The 21,539-nt window shown below is 35.1% G+C and overlaps 1 protein-coding gene across 16 annotated transcripts in view; it reads left to right on the forward strand.

Annotated features, from left to right (window-relative positions):
• The window catches only part of ZMYM2 (zinc finger MYM-type containing 2), a 105,311-nt gene that overhangs the window by 78,338 nt on the left and 5,434 nt on the right, over positions 1–21,539 (forward strand). For all 16 annotated transcript variants that reach the window (XM_072719780.1, XM_072719783.1, XM_072719788.1 and 13 more), the window contains 6 exons: positions 422–537; positions 1,469–1,640; positions 3,094–3,219; positions 4,047–4,141; positions 5,428–5,596; positions 5,840–5,991. In XM_072719780.1, the coding sequence (XP_072575881.1) occupies positions 422–537; positions 1,469–1,640; positions 3,094–3,219; positions 4,047–4,141; positions 5,428–5,596; positions 5,840–5,991 (830 nt within the window). The remainder of the gene's footprint in view (positions 1–421; positions 538–1,468; positions 1,641–3,093; positions 3,220–4,046; positions 4,142–5,427; positions 5,597–5,839; positions 5,992–21,539) is intronic.

Genomic DNA, 21,539 nt, shown 5'->3' on the forward strand with positions numbered 1-21,539 from the left:
CTGTAAGTGTGACCTGTAATGTTAACAATTCTATTTCCTTGTCAGAATGAGATGAAATAATTCAATTGTATATTTTTATAAGATTTAAATGTATTCTAATTGTTTAACTAGATAAATCTTTTTGCAGGGGATATGAGGGGAATCTGATAGTATATCTCAAACTATATAATGTTTTTAAAGGATGTTTTCTTTGTATTAAAAAGGGGGCTAAATTCTGTTTTTGCTCTCTTTATTAAAAATTACTGTATTTAGTTTTACTGTTTTTACTGTACCTAAATTTGTGAAACTGTACCTAATTTCTTTTAAAAGGGAATTGAGGCTTAACTTAAATTTTTCTTTGTTACCAAATTATTTTAACATGGAGTAACTATGTATTAAGTGTTATTTAATATTGCTTCTTAAACACATTTTGTATTTTTAGATGATAATTGGAAAACAGAGTATGTTCCAGTGCCTATTCCTGTACCTGTGTATATCCCAGTACCTATGCACATGTACAGTCAGAATATTCCTGTTCCTACTACAGTTCCTGTTCCTGTAAGTCAGATTTTAAGTTTTTTTTCATTTTGAGGTTTATCAGGCATTAGATAGGAGAACAATGTTGTAATTCCTACATTAGTGAAGCCAGTAGAACAGAGGGTTGAGTCTTTGCCTTTACCATTTAAATAAGGTTTGGTTGAATCTCTGTCAATGTTTGCTTTGTGTTTAATCAAGTATATGTTCGTCTTTATTTTTTTATTTTTTTTATATGTTCATCTTTAAAGGTGAAGTTTAGCAAATGCCTTTGTGTGCTTTATGCATATATGTAGTGTTTTCTATTTGAGTTCATTTTAGAGAAAAATATTTGTGAAGTTGTAAGGTTTAAAACTGAAACATGGAATAAAATTTCATATAAATTATCATTACATTATTTTGTCCTAAGTCACTTGCAGTAAAGACATTATGCCAGGACTTGGCTGCCATAGTCTCCTGGGAGACTGAAGTACCTCAAATACTATTTTTCTTTAATTTTTATTTAAAAAAAAAGGCTGCTTGTTTTCTGGGCTGTGTTACAGTTGACATCTTAGTTTTGGTATGTGTTTTTTCCAAAACTTTTATCCACTGTGGTATTATGAAGATCATGTGTTAGAATAATTTTTAATTTGGGAAATTATTTATTTGTTAGAGAATGAGAGAGAGAAAGCAGGAGCAAGAGCAGGGAGAAAAGGGAAAAGCGGAGAGGGAGAAGGAGAAGCAGGCTCCCTGCTAAGCAGCCTATGTGAGGGCTTAGTCTCAGGACCCAGAGATCATGACCTGAGCCAAACGCAGACTCTTAACTGACTGAGCCATCCAGGTGCCCCTAAAGATTTTAATTTTAAGTAATCTCCACACCCTCCACTGACTATACCAGACTGGCTTCCCCTGCCCTCCCAGGAAAATTACCTTCTAATGTTGAGTGAACCTAACAGTAAATACTTTGGTTAATTAGGTGCCGGTTCCTGTTTTTCTGCCTGCCTCATTGGATAGCAATGAGAAGATCCCTGCAGCCATTGAAGATCTAAAAAGCAAAGTTTCTTCAGATCCTCTTGATACAGAGCTGCTTACAATGACAGATATGATGACTGAAGATGAGGGGAAAACAGAAGCTGCCAACATTAACAGTGAGCTGCACTATATTTCACCTTGTGAATGTGTATCATTGGTTTTCAATAAGTGTTGTAATTATTATAGTATGTTGCAGGACATATCATTATGTTTCAACTTGATATAGGAGTGGGGGAAGTATTGCAACAAAAACGTATTTTTGTATTAAGAGATCCATACTCTTTTCTAGGCACATGCTGTCTCTTATGCCATGCCCAGTTTCAAGCAGGAATTTTTAAGGTCCCTGTTTTAATTGGAACAGAATTTGACTTGTAAAATCAACTCAGAATTCCTGTTTTAATGTACTAGCTCAGACAAAAAAAAACTTGTAGTAGACTTTTTTTTTTTTTTTTAATTTTATTTATTTATGATAGGCACACAGTGAGAGAGAGAGAAGCAGAGACATAGGCAGAGGGAGAAGCAGGCTCCATGCACCGGGAGCCCGACGTGGGATTCGATCCCGGGTCTCCAGGATCGCGCCCCGGGCCAAAGGCAGGCGCCAAACCGCTGCGCCACCCAGGGATCCCTGTAGTAGACTTTAATAATGATCCAAACTCTTATTTTGTAATGGTTATCCCCAATTTTGTTTTGTTGGCTATACTTAATAAAATAATTTGTATTATCTAAACCGGGGTTTATCCTAATTTCTCTTAGGGCAGTGTTTGCCAAATGTAACATAAGTATGTTATAGATGATTCTCTTAGAATATTTATTCCTACCCTTACTCTTTTGGTATTACCCACAGTCTTATTTCAACCACAAAACTGCCTAATCTTTTTTGCCCTAGAATACAATAGAAGCAGTATAAATTCTGTGTGTTTCATAATGTGACAGTGTTTGTTGAGGACTTTGTTACAGATTAATTTAGGGGGTTGCAACCAGTGGTTTTGTTTGTTTTTTAATGAAGTGAAATGGGAAAATGTTAGTGTGAATCTCATCGAAAGGATATTGTTTTGTGAAACTTTTGTTTCCTGTATGTGTGTCTATATTTGTCTTTCTGTCTCCCATCACCACCTTCAAATGGATAAAATGCATATCTTTCTGTGGGTTGTAATATAAAACTGAAAACAACTGATCAAAACATTGGAAAGCAGTTGTAATGAAAAACTTAGGTCATAATTCAAAAACTGTTGAAAATGGCATTATCCACCCTTATTTTATTTTTCATGAGAGATTGCTTTTAGAAATACTCTGCATACCAGAGTTGTTTATCAAAGCATACCTGTTAACTTTTGAAAAGGGGCAGTTAAAGGATTAAAAGTTTCCATGTGCTAATGCTTGCTTATCTAACAATAACAAAATTTATGGTAGTTACATTTCAAGATAGCTATATATACCTTTTCCTTTTGTGACATTAATGTGTTAATTCTTGTTTTATATTTAAAATTAAATGACTTCTTTTGCTAGGTTAAATAAAGGTACTTTTAAGTTCTTCTGTTTTGATTTTTTTATATTATGACTTGATTACAGGTGTAATTATTGAAACTGACATAATTGGTTCAGATCTCTTGAAGAACTCTGACCCGGAGACACAGTCGAATATGCCTGATGTACCATATGAACCAGATTTGGATATTGAAATAGATTTCCCCAGAGGTACTCAAAATGCTATTTTATTCTTTAAGTGTAAACTATGGTTGTGGAATTTAGTTACGGAATCATAACTGTGGTTATGATCATTATCATTTAATGTTTGTGCTATTACCTTTACTGTTTATATTTGTCTTTTTTTCTTTTCTTTTTTTACCCAAACAAAATTCAACAGTTAATTTCTGAAATGGGCTATAGGATTGAATTGAAGAAACTTGAAGAGAATTTCTTTAGAAATTCTCTAAATTTTTAGAGCCTAAAAGGATACTTTCCTACTGTAATTCATTATAGAAAACTTTGTAGATAGAGAAAAGGATAAAGAAGTGGTTGTTTCTTTTTAAAAAATTAAATAAAATGTTGATAGTATTTTTCATAAGCTTTTTTAAAAATTAAGTTTCACTTCAAGGGGAAAAAAAGTATTTTCAGGTCTTTTGTTGTGAAAGAGATGTTCTGTTTTTCATTATTTTCCTAAATTTATTGATGACTAATCACATCCAATAGAATGTAAAGCATTTTATTTTAAAAGTTTGATATGTTGAATTGGATTTGTACTTAAGACCGTTTAAATCTTAGAATTGAATTTCAGGTTGTAATAGTTTTTCTGATCTTAGACATTTCCATGAAAATTTCATGTTGTTATTTAAAAGTCTGAATAGGGTTTACCAGAACTCATAGATGATATCCCCCCCCCCCCCCCCGCCCCCCAGCATAAGTTATCCCCATATATAGGTGCTTGTTTATATTCTGTGATTAGTTCTTTGTTGGCTGTTTTATGTAACGTAAGCTTGTGCTGTTATATTTGGAAATAAAAGTTCTTCTGATCTGATTGCCAGCTGCTGAGGAGCTTGATATGGAAAATGAATTTTTATTGCCACCTGTTTTTGGAGAAGAATATGAGGAACAGCCTAGACCTCGATCTAAAAAAAAGGTATAAAGTAATAGTATTCTTGCATTTAACCACTATCTCTATGTAGTGATACCTCTTTAGGTATGGAGCAAGGGTATAGTGATCCACAGTTGTGTCTGAGACTATGGGAAGACTTGTTTCCCCTAGATTTAAAAGGCTTTATTTTATTTATTTATTTTTTTAAATTAATTTTTATTGGTGTTAAAAGGCTTTAAGAGTTAGTCTTTATTACTTCATTTCTAAGTAATAAAAATGTCTCAGATTTACTTATAACTTTATAGAACAGTGAATATTATTGCCATTTAATTTTCCTTTTATCCTGACAAAAGATTGATGTAGCTAAAGAATAAACTCAATTATTTAGCAAGAATTGAGACTGTTTTCTAGAGATCTGTTTTTTCCATTATTTTTTCTGATGAGACTAATCTGTGAGATTGATGTACACAGTTTATAATATCTGGTCTTTTTAAGCATGTCAGCATATGGAAAGACGTGCTGGATAGTTTAATTGTTCAGGTAGGTCAAATCTACGTGTATTAACAGGTGTGATTTTTTAAGAATACTTTATCAACAACTTTATATATTTATTTAACATAAAGCAAGATAAAAAAATAACACAAAGCGAGATTAAAAGAAAAAGAAAATGATGACTTTCACAAATTTCCCCACAAAGAAAAAGAAAAAACCGAAAAAGTAGTGAGTACCTACAATAGAATGAAGTTGGATTCCTCTTTGATACCACACACAAAAATGAACTCAAAATAGGTCATAGGCCTAAATGTAAGGACTAAAATTATAAAATAACATAGGTTTAAATCTTGATTACCTTGGGTTATGTAGGTGTACTTTGATATACCAAAAGTACTAGGAATAACAGGAAAAATTGGTGAATTAGGTGTACTACATCAAAATTTAAAACTTTTAATACAGCAAATAATGCCATCATGACAGTGAAAGGAGCTGAGTGGTCATTCCCCATAAGTTGGGATCACAGAAAAATTCCATTTCTCTCTCCCATTAATATGTAGAATCCTTTTCAGATTATTTATTATATCTTATACTTAATTATTTTATCAGTGACTCTCACAGAAGTTAAAATGATTTTGATATATAAAGTGGTTTATGTAGAAATATGGCACTCCTGGAGATATATTTCAAGTAACTATTCTCAGATTCTGGAATACCAATCAATTCTAAGTGTATATGTTTTTCTTAATTTGCATTTGTTGAGAGATTTTTTACATAAAGTCATGAAATAATACAGGTTTTTTTAAAAAAAACATCTTACAATGGTGTTTTACTAATAGGGAGCCAAGAGAAAAGCTGTATCAGGATACCAGTCTCATGATGATAGTTCTGACAATTCAGAATGTACCTTTCCTTTCAAATATACGTATGGTGTAAACGCATGGAAACACTGGGTCAAAACTAGGCAACTTGATGAAGATCTTCTGGTATTAGATGAGCTAAAATCTCGTAAGTGTTCTGATTTTGTTTCCTCTATGTCTTACTTCAAATCAAGATTTTGGTTATTAAACTACATTTACTTTAAAAAAACCATAAGTATAGTTCACAGTATTTTAAGTACATTCAAATATAGATCGCATTTTACTCTTAAATTCTTAGAGTATAAATCAATTTCAGAAAGTTTCTTATTCTTAAAGTTTCTCAATCTTTAGAGTAAATAATAACAGTTACTAATTTTTTCTTTCTTTTTAGCTAAATCAGTAAAGTTAAAAGAGGATCTGCTCTCTCATACCACAGCTGAGCTTAACTATGGGTTAGCCCATTTTGTCAATGAGATCCGACGTCCAAATGGAGAGAGTTATGCACCTGACAGCATCTATTATCTTTGCCTTGGAATACAGGAGGTTAGTAATATGATGGCTACTTTTGAATCTAATGTTAATAAGAAAGGTTGTTGTAGTTGTTTTGGAAAAGAAAAATGTTATGTTTCAAGAAAATTAAGGGTAGCTTTATGGAACATAATGATTTCTTAGTTTACCAAGATAAAAAAGAATTTATTTGAAAATACTAGGATATTAAAAAGGATTTTCTTAGCTATTTCGTATATAGGTCTTTCTGTTATAATGAGATATGTTCCTAAAAATCCTCAAGTTCTCCGAAACTGTTGTACCATAACCAAAAGAGTTTATGTGAAAAATGGAGGTTGGGTCAGGCCACTTGAAACTCCTGTATCTTTTCTAACAGACCTCACAAAGCTGTATATTCGTTAGGATATATGGTAATCAGGATGAGTTCATTTCCTCCTTACAATTAGAAATAAATGAATTAACATTCTGAGGCGTGATCTGTATATATATGTATATGTATTGCCTATATATGTATACAGGTTAACAGAAAATGAGTTCCTTTGCAAATAGTGGATCTGTTTCAGTTGTACACTTCTCATGTTTCTAAGTTGTGAAATAGGATATTTACTCATTAGTTCTTCGGAATCATCTTATAAAAGATGATTCTTTAGGGGTTTTAGATAAACAAACCACATGTCTGGGAGTCTGTTTTCCATAATAAACATAAGGATCAACTTGTAATTCTGAACAAATTGTTCAAGTTGGAGCCCAGATGTTAGAAAGGATCTTGTTGACATTTTGTGTATTTTTAGCTGTGGTAAAAGATAGACTTTTTTTTTTTTTTTTTAAAGATTTTATTTATTTATTAGAGAGTAAATGAAAGAGAGAGAGAGTGCAAGTGAATATGAGAAGGGGGGTAGGGGCAAAGGGAGAAGCAGACTCCCTGCTGAGCAGGGAGCCCAATGTAGAGCTCCATCCCAGAACCCTGGGATCATGACCTTAGAAGAATACAGATGCTTAACCAACTGAGCATGTGCACTCATGTGCCCCAGGCCCAAAATTAAATGTTAATGCTGCTAACAGGTGGTAGATACTGAAGTAAATTACTCAGAAAATTCGAATTGTTTTAATTTATATTTTAGTTATATATTCTTCAGGATAGAGATTTGCCTGAGATTATACAAGTGGCAGTGGGGAAATACCACAGGGGTATAAATTAAATTATTGAAAAAGGCCATCATAAACTTTACAATAACAATCTAAAATATATAGAAGGTTTTATGAACCTCATGTTTACTTGGTAAATAGGTCCACCATTCCAAATCCCAAAACCCTTGAAAACTAGAGATTTTACCCTTTATGTTTTCACAGACTCATTTGATAGTAAAACCTGACTTGAAAGTTTTCAGGTTACTATTTATTATACTTTCTGTTTGATTATCCATAAAATATGAACTATATAAGTCACTAAACAATTGTTAATGTTTCTTTTTTTTTAATTTTATAAAAAAATTTATTTATGATAGTCATAGAGAGAGAGAGAGAGAGAGAGAGGCAGAGACATAGGCAGAGGGAGAAGCAGGCTCCTTGCACCGGGAGCCCGATGTGGGATTCGATCCCGGGTCTCCAGGATCGCGCCCTGAGCCAAAGGCAGGCGCCAAACTGCTGTGCCACCCAGGGATCCCAATTGTTAATGTTTCTAAACAAATATAGGGTACTTCCCTAGACCACTCTAGGAATATTATATAAGTATATACATACCATGTAAAATCCAAAACATTAAGAATCCCTAAACATACCTGTCCTCAGTGGTTCTGACTCATTGTGGACCCATGTATGTTTTTCCCGTTTTATTATACCGAGTAGTAAAAAAGAGTAGAAATAGCAGGTCCCAGGTGTAGGTGAAAACATCTCAGTAAGCATCAGAATCAGTTATTTATTACGTATAAATCCTCTTCAGAGCAAATAGGAGCTGGCTTTTACTCTTTGTATCTTGTTCCATGCTGTCCATATAGTAGGCACTTATTGACTTGTACACAATAAACCTATCTTCAGTTTTCCACTGCTTTTTATTGTGTGTATTTATTTAAGATGATGGAACAATCTTTTTTTTTTTTTTTTTTTTTTTAAAGATTTTATTCATGAGAGAGAGAGAAAGAGAGAGAGGCAGAGACACAGGCAGAGGGGGAAGCAGGCCCCATGCAGGAAGCCCGATGTGGGATTCGATCCCGGGACTCCAGGATCATTCCCTGGGCTGAAAGCAGGCACCAAACCACTGAGCCACCCAGGGATCCCTCTTTTTTTTTGGAACAATCTTTTTGAAAAGATGTTTATATCATCATAGAAATAGTTTTGTTTTCTAGATCAATCATTTTTTTTTTGTTTTTTAAAGATTTTAATTTATTTATTCTTGAGAGACAGAGAGGCAGAGACATAGGCAGAGGGAGAAGCAGACGACTCCACAGGGAGCTTGATGTGGAACTTGATCTGGAACCCCAGGATCACGCCCTGAGCCAAAGACAGATGCTCAACTGCTGAGCCACCCAGGCGCCCCTAGATCAATCATTTGTAAAAATGTTGAAGAGCACTCTAGGATTCTGCCAACATAACTCATCAGGAAGGGAAGAAATTGAGTCCTAGACTCTTACTAGTGGTTTCTTTTTTTTTTTTTTTTAAGACTTTTTAAAAATCAAGTTAGTTAACATATAGTGTATTACTAGTTTCAGGGGTAGAATTTAGTGATTCATCAGTTGCATGTAACATCCAGTGCTCAGTGCATCAAAAAAGATAGTCTCCTCCTTTTTTTTTTTTTTTAAAGATTTTATTTATTTATTAATGAGACAGAGAGAGAGAGAGCGAGCATGGCAGAGACACAGGCAGAGGGAGAAACAGGCTCCATGCAGGGAGCCCGACATGAGACTCGATCCCAGGTCTCCAGGATCAGACCCTGGGCTGAAGGTGGCACTAAAACGCTGAGCCATCCGGGCTGCCCAGATAGGCTCCTCCTCCTTAATGCACATCCCCATATTCCCATGCACCTCCCCTCTAGCAACTGTGTTTGTTTCTATATTTAATAGTCTCTTAATAGTTTGCACCCTATTTTTATTTTATTTTCCTTTCCCTTCCCTTTCCTTCTTGATTGGATTATTTATTTGTTCTTTGGATATTGAGTTTGATAAGTTCTTATAGATATTGAATGCTAGCTCTTTATCTGATATGTCATTTGCAAATATCTTCTCCCCCTCTGTGGGCTGCCTTTTAGTTTTGTTGATTGTTTCTTTTGCTGTGCAGAACATTTTATCTTGATGAAGTCCCAATAGTTCATTTTTGCTTTTGTTTCCCTTCCCTTTGGAGACATGTCTAGCAAGAAGTTGCTGTGGCCAAGGTCACAGAGGTTGCCGCCTGTGTTCTCCTTTAGGATTTTGACGGATTCCTGTCTCACATGTAGGTCTTTTATCCATTTTGAGTCTATTTTTGTGTATGGTATAAGAAAATGGTCCACTTTCATTCTTCTACATATGGCTGTCCAATTTTCCTACAACATTTGTTGAAGAAACTTTTTTCCATTGGATATTCTTTTCTGCTTTGCTGAAGATTAGTTGACCAAATAGTTGAAGGTCCATTTCTGGGTTCGCTATTCTGTTCCACTGATATATGAATTGATTTTTGTGCTAGTACCATACTGTCTTGATGATTACAGCTTTATTTATTTTATTTTATTTTTTTAAAAAAGATATTTATTTATTTGAGAGAGAATGAGTAGAGGGAGGGGGCTTAACGAGAGGGAGAATCAGACTTCCTACTGAGCAGAGAGCCCCATGCGGGGCTCTATCCTATGACCCTAGGATCGTGACCTGACTTGAAGGCAGAAACTTAACTGACTGAGCCATGGAGGCACCCGGATTACAACTTTAGTAATACAGCTTAAACTCCGAATTTTGATGCCTGCAGCTTTAGTTTTCTTTTTCAACATTACTTTGGTTATTTGGGGTCTTCTCTGGTTCCATAAATTTTAGAATTGTTTGTTCCAGCTCTGTGAAAAATGCTGTTATTTTGATAGAGATTGTATTGAATTTGTAGATTGCTATGGGTAGCACAAGACATTTTAACAATATTTGTTCTTCCAGTCTGTGAGCATGGAATGTTTCTTTATGTCTTCCTTAATTTCTTTGATAAGTGTTCTATAGTTTTCAGAGTACAGATCCTTTACCTCTGTGGTTAGGTTTATTCCTAGGTATTTTATATTTTTTTGGTGCAATTGTAAATGGGATCGGATTCTGATTTCCCTTTCTTCTGCTTCATTGTTGGTACCTAGAAATGTTACAGGCTTCTGTGTGTTGATGTTACATCTTGCCACTTTGCTGAATTCCTGTATCACTTCTAGGAATTTTGGGGTGGAGTCTTTTTTTTTTTTTTTTAAGATTTTATTTATTATTTCTTCATGATAGCCGGAGAGAGAGAGAGAGAGGCAGAGACACAGGCAGAAGGGAGAAGCAGGCTCCATGCTGGGAGTCTGAAGCGGGACTCGATCCCGGGACTCCAGGATTACGCCCTGAGTCAGTTAGGCGCTGAACCGCTGAGCCACCCAGGGTTCCCCTAGGGTAGAGTCTTGCAGGTTTTTTACGGAGTATCATGTCATATGTGAAGAGTGAAAGTTTGACTTCTTCCTTGCTGATTGGGTTGCATTTTATTTCATTTTGTTGTCCAATTGCTGAGGCTAGGACTCCTAGTATTATGTTGAACAACAGTGGTGAGAGTAGATATCCCTCTTGTGTTCCTGAACTTAGGGTAAAAGCTCTCCATTTTTCCTCATTGACGATGATATTAGCTGTGAATCTTTCTCGTGTGTGGTCTTTATGATGTAGAGGTATTTTCCTTCTATCCCTACTTTCTTGAGGGTTTTTATGAAGAAAAGATGCTGTATTTTGTCAAATGCTTTTTCTGTGTCAGTTGAGAGAATCATATGGTTCTTACCCTTTCTTTTATTAGTGTGGTGTATCATGTTGATTGATTTGCGTATGTTGAATCACCCCTGTAACCCAGGAATAAATCCCACTTAGTTGTGGTGAATAATCCTTTTAATGTACTGTTGGATCCGATTAGCTAGTATCTTAGAATTTTCCATCCTTGTTCATCAGAGGATATTGGTCTGTAGTTATCTTTTTTAGTGGGGTCTTTATCTGGTTTTGGGAATAAGGTAATGCTGGCTTCATAGAATGAGTTTGGAAGTTTTCCTTCCATTTCCATTTTTTTTTTTTTTTAAGATTTTATCTATTTATTCATGAGAGAGAGAGAGGAGAGGCAGAAACGAAGGCAGAGGGAAAATAGGCCCCTCACAGGGAGCCCGATGTGGGACTCAATCCCCAAACTGGGATCACGCTCTGAGCCAGAGGTGCTCAACCGCTGAGCCACCCAGGCGTCCCCCATTTCTATTTTTCTGAAACAGTTTCAGAGAAATAGATGTTAGTGCTTCTTTAAATGTTTGGTAGAATTCCCCTGGGAAGCCATCCACCCCTGAGATGGCTAATATCCAGAATCCCTAAGGAACTTATCTTTTTGATTGGTAGACTTGATTATTGATCTCATTGTTTTCTGGTTATGGGTCTGATCAGGTTTCCTATTTCTTCCTGTTTCAGTTTTGGTAGTTTATATGTTTTTAGGAATTTGTCCATTTCTAATTGCCTAATTTGTTGGCAAATGATTTCTCACAGTATTCACAAACAAGTTTATGTATTTTAGTGGTATTGGTTGTGAGCTCTTCTTTTTCATTCGTTATTTATTTGGGTTTTTTTTCTTTTTGCTAAGTCTGGCTAGGGATTTATCAGTTTTGTTAATTCAAAGAACTAATTCCTAGTTTCATTAATCTGTTCTTTTGATTATTGTTCATTTCTGCTCTAATCTTTATTATCTCCCTTCTGCTGGATTTAGGTGTTATTTACTGTTCTTTTTCTAGCTCTTTTTGGTATAAGGTTAGGTTATATATTTGAGACTTTTCTTGCTTCTTTAGCAAGGCCTGTATTGCAGTATACTTCAGCAAAGGCTGTATCCCAAAGGTTTGGATTGTGGTGTTTCCATTTTCTTTTTCTTCCGTTTTGTTTTTTTAATTCGTCTTTAATTTCCTTTTTTTTTTTTTTAAAGATTTTATTTATTCATGAGAAACAAAGAGAGAGAGAGAGAGAGAGAGAGAGGCAGAGGCAGAGGCAAAGACATAGGGCAGAGGGACATGCAGGCTCCACGCTGGGAGCCTGACAAGGGACTCCATCCCAGCACTCCAGGATCATGCCCTGGGCTGAAGGCAGGTGTCTCCGTCTTTTTTTTTTTTTTTTTTTTAAGATTTTATTTATTTATTTATTTATTTATTTATTTATTTATTTATTCATTCATTCATTCATTCATTCATTCATTCATTCATCTATTTATTTATGAGGGGATGGGGCGGGCACAGACACAGGCAGAGGGAGAAGCCTGCATGGAGCCTGATGTGGGACTTGATCCCAGGTCTCCAGGATCACACCCTGGGCTGAAGGTGGCACTACACCGCTGAGCCACCCGGGCTACCCTGGCATTTCCTGAGCAAATTTCCTGATTGACCCATTCATTTCTTAGGAGGAAGTTCTTTAAGCTAAACTCCATGTATTTTTGGTCTTTCCAGTTTTTTTTCTTATGATTGATTTCAAGTTTCATTGCATTGTGATCTGAAAATATGCGTGGTATGATCTCAGTCTTTTTGTACCAGTTGAGACCTGATTTGTGACCCACTATGTCATCGATTCTGAAGAATGTTCCATGTGCACCCAAAAAGAATGTTTTTCTGCTGCTTTAGGTTTGAAATGTTTTGAATTTACCTGTTAAGTCCATCTGGTCCAGTTAGTCATTTTTAGTCATTTAAAGTCCTTGTTTCCCTGTTGATCCGTTGCTTAGATGATCTGTCTTTTGCTGTGAGTGGGGTATTACAGTCTCGTACTGTTATTATTATCAATGAATTTCTTTGTTATTAATTGGTTTATATATTCAGCTGCTCCTAGTTTGGAGCATGAATATTTACAATTGTTAGAGCTTCTTGTTGGATGAATTCCTTTATTATGCTATAATATCCTTTTCATCTCTTATTACAGTCTTTGATTTAAAGCCTTCAGCCCAGGGTATGATCCTGGAGGCCCGGCATTGAGTCCCATGATGGGCTCCTTGCATGGAGCCTGCTTCTCCCTCTGCCTATGTCTATGCCTCTTTCTCTCTCTCTCTGTGTGTGTGTGTGTGTGTGTGTGTGTGTGTGTGTGTCTCATGAATAAATAAATAAAATCTTAAAAAAATAAAATAAAATCTAATTTGTCTGGGGATGCCTGCCTTCGGCTCACGGCGTGATCCCAGAGTCCTGGGATTGAGTCCCATATCGGGCTCCCTGCATGGAACCTGCTTCTCCTGTCTCTGCCTCTCTCTGTGTGTCTCTCATGAATAAATAAGTAAAATCTTAAAAAAAAAAAAATCTAGTTTGTCTGATGTAAGGATGGCTACTCCAGCTCTCTTTTGACGTCCATTAGCATGATAAATGGTTCTCTCACTTTCTATGTAGAGGTGTCTTTGTCTAAAATGAGTCTCTTGTAAACAGCATATTGATGTCTTTATTTTTAATCCATTCTGATACCCTATGTCTTTTGATTGAAGCATTTAGTCCATTTACATTCAGAGTAATTATTGATAGATATTAATTTAGTGCCATTGTATTACCTGTAAAGTCACTGTGTTTGTAGATTGTCTCTGTTCCTTTCTATACTTTGTTACTTTTGGTCTCTCTTTCTGCTCAAAAGTTCCCCTTTAATATTTCTTGCAGAGATGGTTTAGTGGTCACAAACTCCTTTAGTTTTTGTCTCAGAAACTCTCTCTCCTATTCTGAATGATAGCCTTGCTGGATAAAATATTTTTGGCTGCATATTTTTCCCATTTTACACGTTGAATATATCCTGCCACTACTTTCTGGCCTACCAGGTCTCTGTGGACAGGCCTGCTGCCAGCCTTATGTGTCTACCTTTATAGGTTAGGATCTTTTTTCCCTAGCTGCTTTCAGACTTCTGTCATTATCTTTGTATTTTGTGAGTTTCACTATGGTATGCCCTGATGTTGACCTATTTTTATTGATTTTGAGGAGCATTCTCTGTGCCTCTTGAAGTTGAATGCCTGTTTTCTTCCCCAGACTAGGGAAGTTCTCAGATATAATTTGTTCAAATAAACCTTCTGCCCCTTTATCCCACTGTTCTCCTGGGACTTCTGTGATGATGGGCATTATTTTGCTTTATGGAGTTGCTGAGTTCCCTAAACCTGCCTTCCTGATCTAATAGCTTTCTTTCCCTCTTCTTTTCAGCTTCATTATTTTTCCATAATTTTATCTTCTATAGTGTTTTTCTGTCCTGTTCTCTCTTCTCGTTCTCTAGTCCTTGTTGTGATTATATCCAGTAGGTTTGCATCTCAGTTACAGCATTTTTTATTTTGGCCTGACTAGTTTTTAGGTCTTTTATCTCTGCAGGCAGGGTTTCTCTGGTGTCTTCTATGCTTTTTTCAAATCCAGCTAGTAGTCTTATGACTATTGATCTAAATTCTTGTTCAGATACATTGCTTATATCTATTTTGAGTAGGTCTCTGGCTGTAATATCTTCCTGATCTTTCTTTTGTGGAGTATTCCTCCATCTTGTCATTTTGGCTAAGTTTCTGTCTTCTTTTGCGTGTTACGAAAGTTTGTTATATTTTCTCCACCTGAGAGTAATGCTGTATTAAAAAGAGGTCATACACTGACCCGGGCCTGGTACTTAAGGAAGTGTTTCTGGTGTATGTTGTGAACACTCTACTGTTGGATTTTGCCTGTTCTTTCTCACTGGTCAGTCCTGTGCAGGATTCCTCTTTTCTTGCAGTGGGGAGTGTTTGGACATTTATCTAGGTACGCTTTGATTTGTTTGTTGAAAAAAAGCATGGGAAAAAGGAAAGAAAGAAAAAAAAGGAAGAAAAACAGGAAAGCCTGTTCCACAAGGAAGAGAAAAGGAAAAGGAATGAAAAAAAAACAAGACAATTTAAAAAATTACTATAAGCCTGATTTCAAAGAAGAAAAAAGATGCCTGATCCTAACAGAAAAGGAAATGAAAAAAAAAAAAAAAACACCAAAGTTACAAGCAAAAAACTATAAGCCTGATTCCAGTGGAAAGAAGTAGTACAGCCTGGTCCTATTTCCACCAGAACTGAAGAGGATACTTTGAAGCGCCTATATGATCAGTAGACTTGGTGCAGGTAGTATGCTGCCTGTGTTGCTCTTTTGGGGGAGTTCCCTGCTGTGCTAGCTTGGTGTCTGCCCTGCCCCATTAAAGTATTTGCCAGGCACTTGGGGGCTGGGTTTGATGTAAACGACTCCCACTTCCCCTGGGGGCTGCCGTGTTGCTCTCTCAGGTCTGAACATGTTGGTAAGGAGGCTAAAATGGCACCACCCCATTCATTTCAACCGCTCTCTTCCTCTCTCCTTTCTCTCTGCCCGAGGAAAGCATTCCTTTCCCTCCGGAGTATGGATACTTTTCTCTCCCTCAGTTTACTTCCATGTACCTTGTACCTTCCATGAGGTCTCACTCCCAATCATGGAGGTCCTTCTTCCAGTCCTCAGATTGATTTCCTCCAAGTGATCTGACCTCAGCACAGCTCTGTTTGAGGAATGAGGAAAACCCAGGGTCCCCTTACTTCTCTGCCATCTAAACTCCAGCTCTTTGTGTTGTTTTAATCCAGGTGTACTTTTTTTGTATGTTTTGGGTTCTGTATAAAATTTCAGTTAAAAATGGCTTCTGCTAGAAATTCAGCTTACAAACTAGTATCTAGGTAACATTAAATTACAGTGTAATAAACGATAAAATAAAATAAAAAATTTAAAAAAATGGGGATCTCTGTCCTACCCATCTCTATTCCACCTAGTTTACTTCCTGTAAAGTCAAATATTCTTTGTTCTCTTAGTTGTTTCCTCTGACAATTAATTGTATGTAGAAATATAATTGATTTTTGTAAAATTCATTTTATATTCTGTATATACCAATTCATGGTTAGTTCAAGTACATGTTTCTTTTTCTTAGATATTTCTACATATATAATCATGTCTGAATAAAGACAGTTTTACTTCTTTCTCGTGTACCTGCATGTCTTCTTTTTCCTGTCTTATTACATCAGTTAGAGATCTCAGGCCTCCTCCCACCTCCTAACATTTAATGCAAGTGATGAGAGTAAAACCCTTAGATTGTTTCTAATTCTTGGGGGAGATCCTTCACCATTATGTATGATGTTGCCCGTATGTTTTTTGTAATTTCCTATTACCAGGAAATTTTCTTCTATTTCCTAACTGGCTGAAAATTTTTATAGGTTTTTATTTTGTTGCTGAGAGGATTTTTCCCCCCCCTTTTTTTTTTTTTTTAATTTTTTATTTATTTATGATAGTCACAGAGAGAGAGAGAGAGAGGCAGAGACACAGGCGGAGGGAGAAGCAGGCTCCATGCACCAGGAGCCTGATGTGGGATTCGATCCCGGGTCTCCAGGATCGCGCCCTGGGCCAAAGGCAGGCGCCAAACCGCTGCGCCACCCAGGGATCCCTTTTTCCCCTTTTTATCCTTCCAAATTTTTATTAAGTTCCAGTTAGTTAATATTGCTATTTTTATGGTTAAAGGTTATTGAATTTTGTCAGTTGCCTTTTCTGCATCTATGAAACAATCATATGGTTTTTCTCCCTTTTTCTGTGAATAATGGCATATCAATTTTCAGATGTTAAATCAACCTTGAATTTCTGAGAGAGACTCTGTTTGATAATGATATATCATCCTTTTTATATATTGCTGATTAAACTTGCTAATTTACCATTAATTAGTGACTTGGCAAATGTCCATAGTCTTTCCCTGGCTTTGATATTGGAATAATACCACTGGCTTCATTAAATGAATTGGGAAGTGTCCCTTCCTCCAATTTGCTGAAAGAATTTGTGAGAATTGGTATTATTCCTTCCTTAAATCCTTATGGGTCTGGGTTTTTTGTTTTGTTTTGTTTTGTTTTTTTGTATTTTTGTATTTTTGTTTGAGGTGGTTTTAAATTTCTAAGTCAATTCATGTAATTGCTATAGAGTTATTTAGTTTCTCTTTCTTTTGAGTACATTTTGGCAGTTTTATCTTTAAAGAAATTTATGCATTTCATCAAAGCTGTCAAATTTTTGTTAGTATAGGTTGGTAATATTCCCTTATCCTTTTAATGTCTGTAGGATGTGCTTATCCTTCTTTCATCCCCGATACTGATAATTTGTGTCTTTTTGTTTTGGGCAATCTAACTGAGAAAACAGACTTTTTTTTTTTTTTTAGAATCAGACTTTCTTAAAGGGTAAGATAGTAAATAATATAGGCTTTGCTGGCCAAAGGGCAAAAATCTACAATGTTCTGTAGCTACTTAGAGAACACATTAAAAATGTAACTGTTTATAGATGTAAAACAAAACAGAACAGTCCTTACTAGTTTATAGGTTGTGAAAAACAGATGGCTAGTGGGATTGGGCCTAATTGGGCTAGGGTTCTTTCTAGTCTGCCTGTATTGCTGATGAAGCTAAGGTTTTTCAGTTTTCTTCTGTTGATCTTTTCAGAGCTTTTGGTTTCATTGATTTTTCTTTTTTTGAATCTCTGGTCTCTAGTTCTTTTCTTAATTTGTTCTTTCTTTCTAGCTTAAGATCATTGATTATAGACCTTTTTTTCTTTTCTGGTAAAACATTTAAAGCTATAAATTTTCTTCTATGAACTAGTTTACCTCCATTCCACAAATTTTTGTTATATTTTCATTTTCTTTAAGTAAAAAGAATTGGCTGGCTTCCTTATAACCCTGTTACAGGAGGTTGAATCTCTGGGTTGCTTTTTTCTGAATGGATTATGTAAATATTAGAATTCCAATTACTGTTAGAGGTTTTAGAGCTAAATGGATTATGTAATGAATGATTATAAATGAAGTCTTTAAGTTCTTCTTTCGAAATTTTTTTTATTGTGGTAAAATAAATATAAAACTTAACCATATTAATTTAATTTAATTTAAAGTGTAGAAGTCAGTGGTATTAAGTACCTTGGTAATCCTGTGCACATTCACACCATCCATACTGATAATTCTTCTTCTTGCACAACTGAAATGCTTTACCCAGTAGGCAGTAACTCCTCATTCTCTCCTCCCTCTCCCCCTGGCAATCCCATTCTGTTTTTTGTCTCCATATTTTTGATTACTCTAGGTATCTTGTATAAGTGAAATCATACAGTATTACTCTTTTTGTGACTGGTTTATTGCACTTAGCATAATGTCCTCAAATTTTATCTATTCTATAGCATATGTCAGAATTACCTCTTCTATTTTTACAGGTTCTTTATGTACTAAACAATGTTTCCTCAAAAAAGTTGTTAACTGCTGAACTCTACTTTAAAATAGTAAAGATGATAAATTTTGTGGGTTTTTTTTTTAATACACTTGAAAATTTTCTTTTACTTTTTTCATCATTGGACATATTTTCACAGACTTGATTTAATTTTGTAAAAGACTGTTTGGTATTTCTAAGCAGCTTTAAAAATAATCCTAAAATTCAGTGTAAAAATAAGGTATCTAAAATATACTTTCTGGAAATCATTGCTGTTTAATGTTACTTCAAGGATGTGTACAGAAATAGCAGCTATTTTTGTAAGGGTGTGCATATTTATCCGTTGTATTTACTGGTTTTGTTCACATATGACAATAAAAATAAGATAATGTTGAAGTATGATTTTCTTAGATTTGTGTTTAGAAGAAATAACATCTTTAGTTGTGAGGACTAAGTCTTGTGAATATAGGTAGGTAAACAGGTAGCTGCTTCTGTATTGTATATTGAGATGTTAAATGTAATTAAATGGATGTTTAACTGGGTGTTATATGAAAGGGGAGCACAGCATTTTTTTTTTTTCCCTCACAAACGAAATAGTTGATTTTCCCCTTGGCTTAATAAGGAATAATGATTATTGTTAAAAAAAGAAAATTACATGAAATCCCACTATCTTACACAGGTGAACACATGCATGCCCCCAAACCAAGTGCCATTGTCAGTGGAACTGTGGATACCCTTTTCCTGAATCCTCCCACCTCATCATGGTTAGCTAGATATGTATGCTTCTCTGTTTTTGTTATGAACATGTAAAAGGTATAATAGTTTGTCAACTAAGAACATGGAACCATATTAATCACTTTTGTACTATAGCTTCCTTCCCTCTGTTTCCCAATACATTGTGGCAGTCGCTAAGTCAGATGAACAGGCTTAATTGTATATCTTGTTTGAGTTCTGTATAATTGTTTTTTTTTTTTTTGATAGTTAAATTCTATTAAAATACATCCAGCATTTTAAAACATTTAATATTTTTTTGATTCAGAAAGGCCTTAATAATTTGCCTTATTTTTCATAGCAGTGGTGTAAAACAGTCAGAGTTTTACTATATACTAATCCTTATTTCATTGGTTTTTTTCAGGAAATATTAGTTAAATGCTTATTGTATGCTGAACACTGAACATTGGAGTAGATATCAGAGATTTTTTTTTTTTAAATTGTTTACTGCTTGCTGTGCTAATTGCTTGACATATCATTTAATCCTCTCAACAACCTTACTATTACCATTTTTTGGTGATGAAGGGAAGTTAAGTAGCTCACTCTGCTCAGGGATTTGAAATACATATAAAAATGATATTTAAACAGCATCGTTCTCATGAATGGTATGGTGGTGGCACAGAAATAGGACTAATTGATTCTAAGGATGTAATCTGAAGAAATAGAACAGTGGTAAAGACCTTTAAATTGAGCTTTGAGATATATATAGAAATTCTAGGCAAGAAGAATCAAGGAAGAACAATGACACTCCAAGAAGAGAGAAAAATACATATCAGGTCACAGTTTTCCAGGAACTACTTGGCATGGCTAGAATGTAGAATGTGAAGTGTAGAGAGTTTGGGGGTGGGGTATGAAGTAGGTAAGAATCATATAGCAAAGGGCCTGTATTCATTGATAAAATGTTTAGACTTCATCTTTTATCCATGGTGAAACATGAAAGATATTAAGCATTTTTAATGATCACATTCAACATTCAACATTTTTTTCTTGGAGGTATTTTTTCTGGTAGCTGATGGTTGGAATAATATTATTGAAATGCCAGAGCTGCTGATTTGTAGCTAAATTAATGGTGGGTTGTGTTTACATTGCTTTTTTGTTTTTAAATATTTATTTATCTTTAAATAAATGTGTGTGAGTGTAGGGGGACAGGCAAAGGGAGAGGTAGAGAGAGAATCTGAAGCAGACTCACCACTGAGGGTGGAGTCCATGCTGGGCCTATCCCAGGACTCTGAGATCTGACCTGAGCTGAAATCCAGAGTCAAATGCTTAACCCACAGCCTCCCAGGCATCCTCTATGAATATAATTTTTGATTGAGATTGTTGCTCTTCAGACAGGCCTGGCCCATCAGGGCATTTTCTCCAGGATTACTTTCTAGGTGCTGCTGTCTTTGGCTTCTCATTTGTTTCTGAAAAGCAGAAGTTACTGGGCTTTGGTGATAGGGAAGATTAGGTGTTTGTAAATTTTGTAGATTAGTTATTTGTAAATTGAGACTACTTTTAAAGGAAAATAACAATACCATAATATAGTATTACTTCATATACTACAGCAGTGACTCATAACATAAATTGTCATTTCTTCTGTAACAGTAAAAGCAGCAGATATTTTAACTTATCAAGGATTGCCAGAGAAGCCTCTTCAGAAGGACTGAGTGTTGACATATCATTTAGGAGCTACTTGTAGTATAGCCGAGAGCCTAATAGTTTTTGGCTAGTTATTGTTCTGAATGTTCTGAATATAAGTTCTGAATATAAGTTCTGAATGTACATAAAAAGTACTTTACCTTTGTTGCTTGACTTAATATAGTTGAAGATTATTTCAGAATCCCTTCCCTCTTTTTTTTATTTTATTATTATGTATGCTGCTCTATGTTAGGAACAAAAAATATAAATTGCTATTCCAAACATTAGGATTTCACTTTTGTGATTGTTTTCTATAATGTGCCCTAAATTTGCATTTTAAAAATGTCTAGGGACCCTACTTAAAAAAAATATTTATAGGGGTGCCTCATTGGTTAAGTGTACAACTCGTGATTTTAGCTCAGGTCTTGATCTCAGGCTGGTGAGTTTAGGCCTCAACTTCGGCTCCCTGCTAGTTGTGGAGCCTACTTAAAAAACAACAATAAAACTTTAAAAAAATATTTGTAGTCTCATTAAATAGATCAAATTGTGATACTGCATTTTAACCAATTAATGCTACAATAATAACGTTGAGAATTTCCAGATAGCTTAGAAAATAGTTTAATTCCAGTCCTCTGACTAACCTAAAAGCAGAGGAAGCTCTGACGTTGTTACTTCATTGATTGCCAGGCACTTGGTTTGCATCCTATTTGAAAGGCATTAGTTAGGAATTTTTGTTCTGCTATTTTGAAATTATGATGGCCAATCTTCCGTCTGATTAGTAGTACTAATATTAGATCAGATGATGATATGCTAGTCTGATTTTTTTTTAAAAGATTTTA

Source organism: Vulpes vulpes, chromosome 9 (genome assembly GCF_048418805.1).
Source record: "Vulpes vulpes isolate BD-2025 chromosome 9, VulVul3, whole genome shotgun sequence".
NCBI lineage: Eukaryota > Metazoa > Chordata > Mammalia > Carnivora > Canidae > Vulpes > Vulpes vulpes.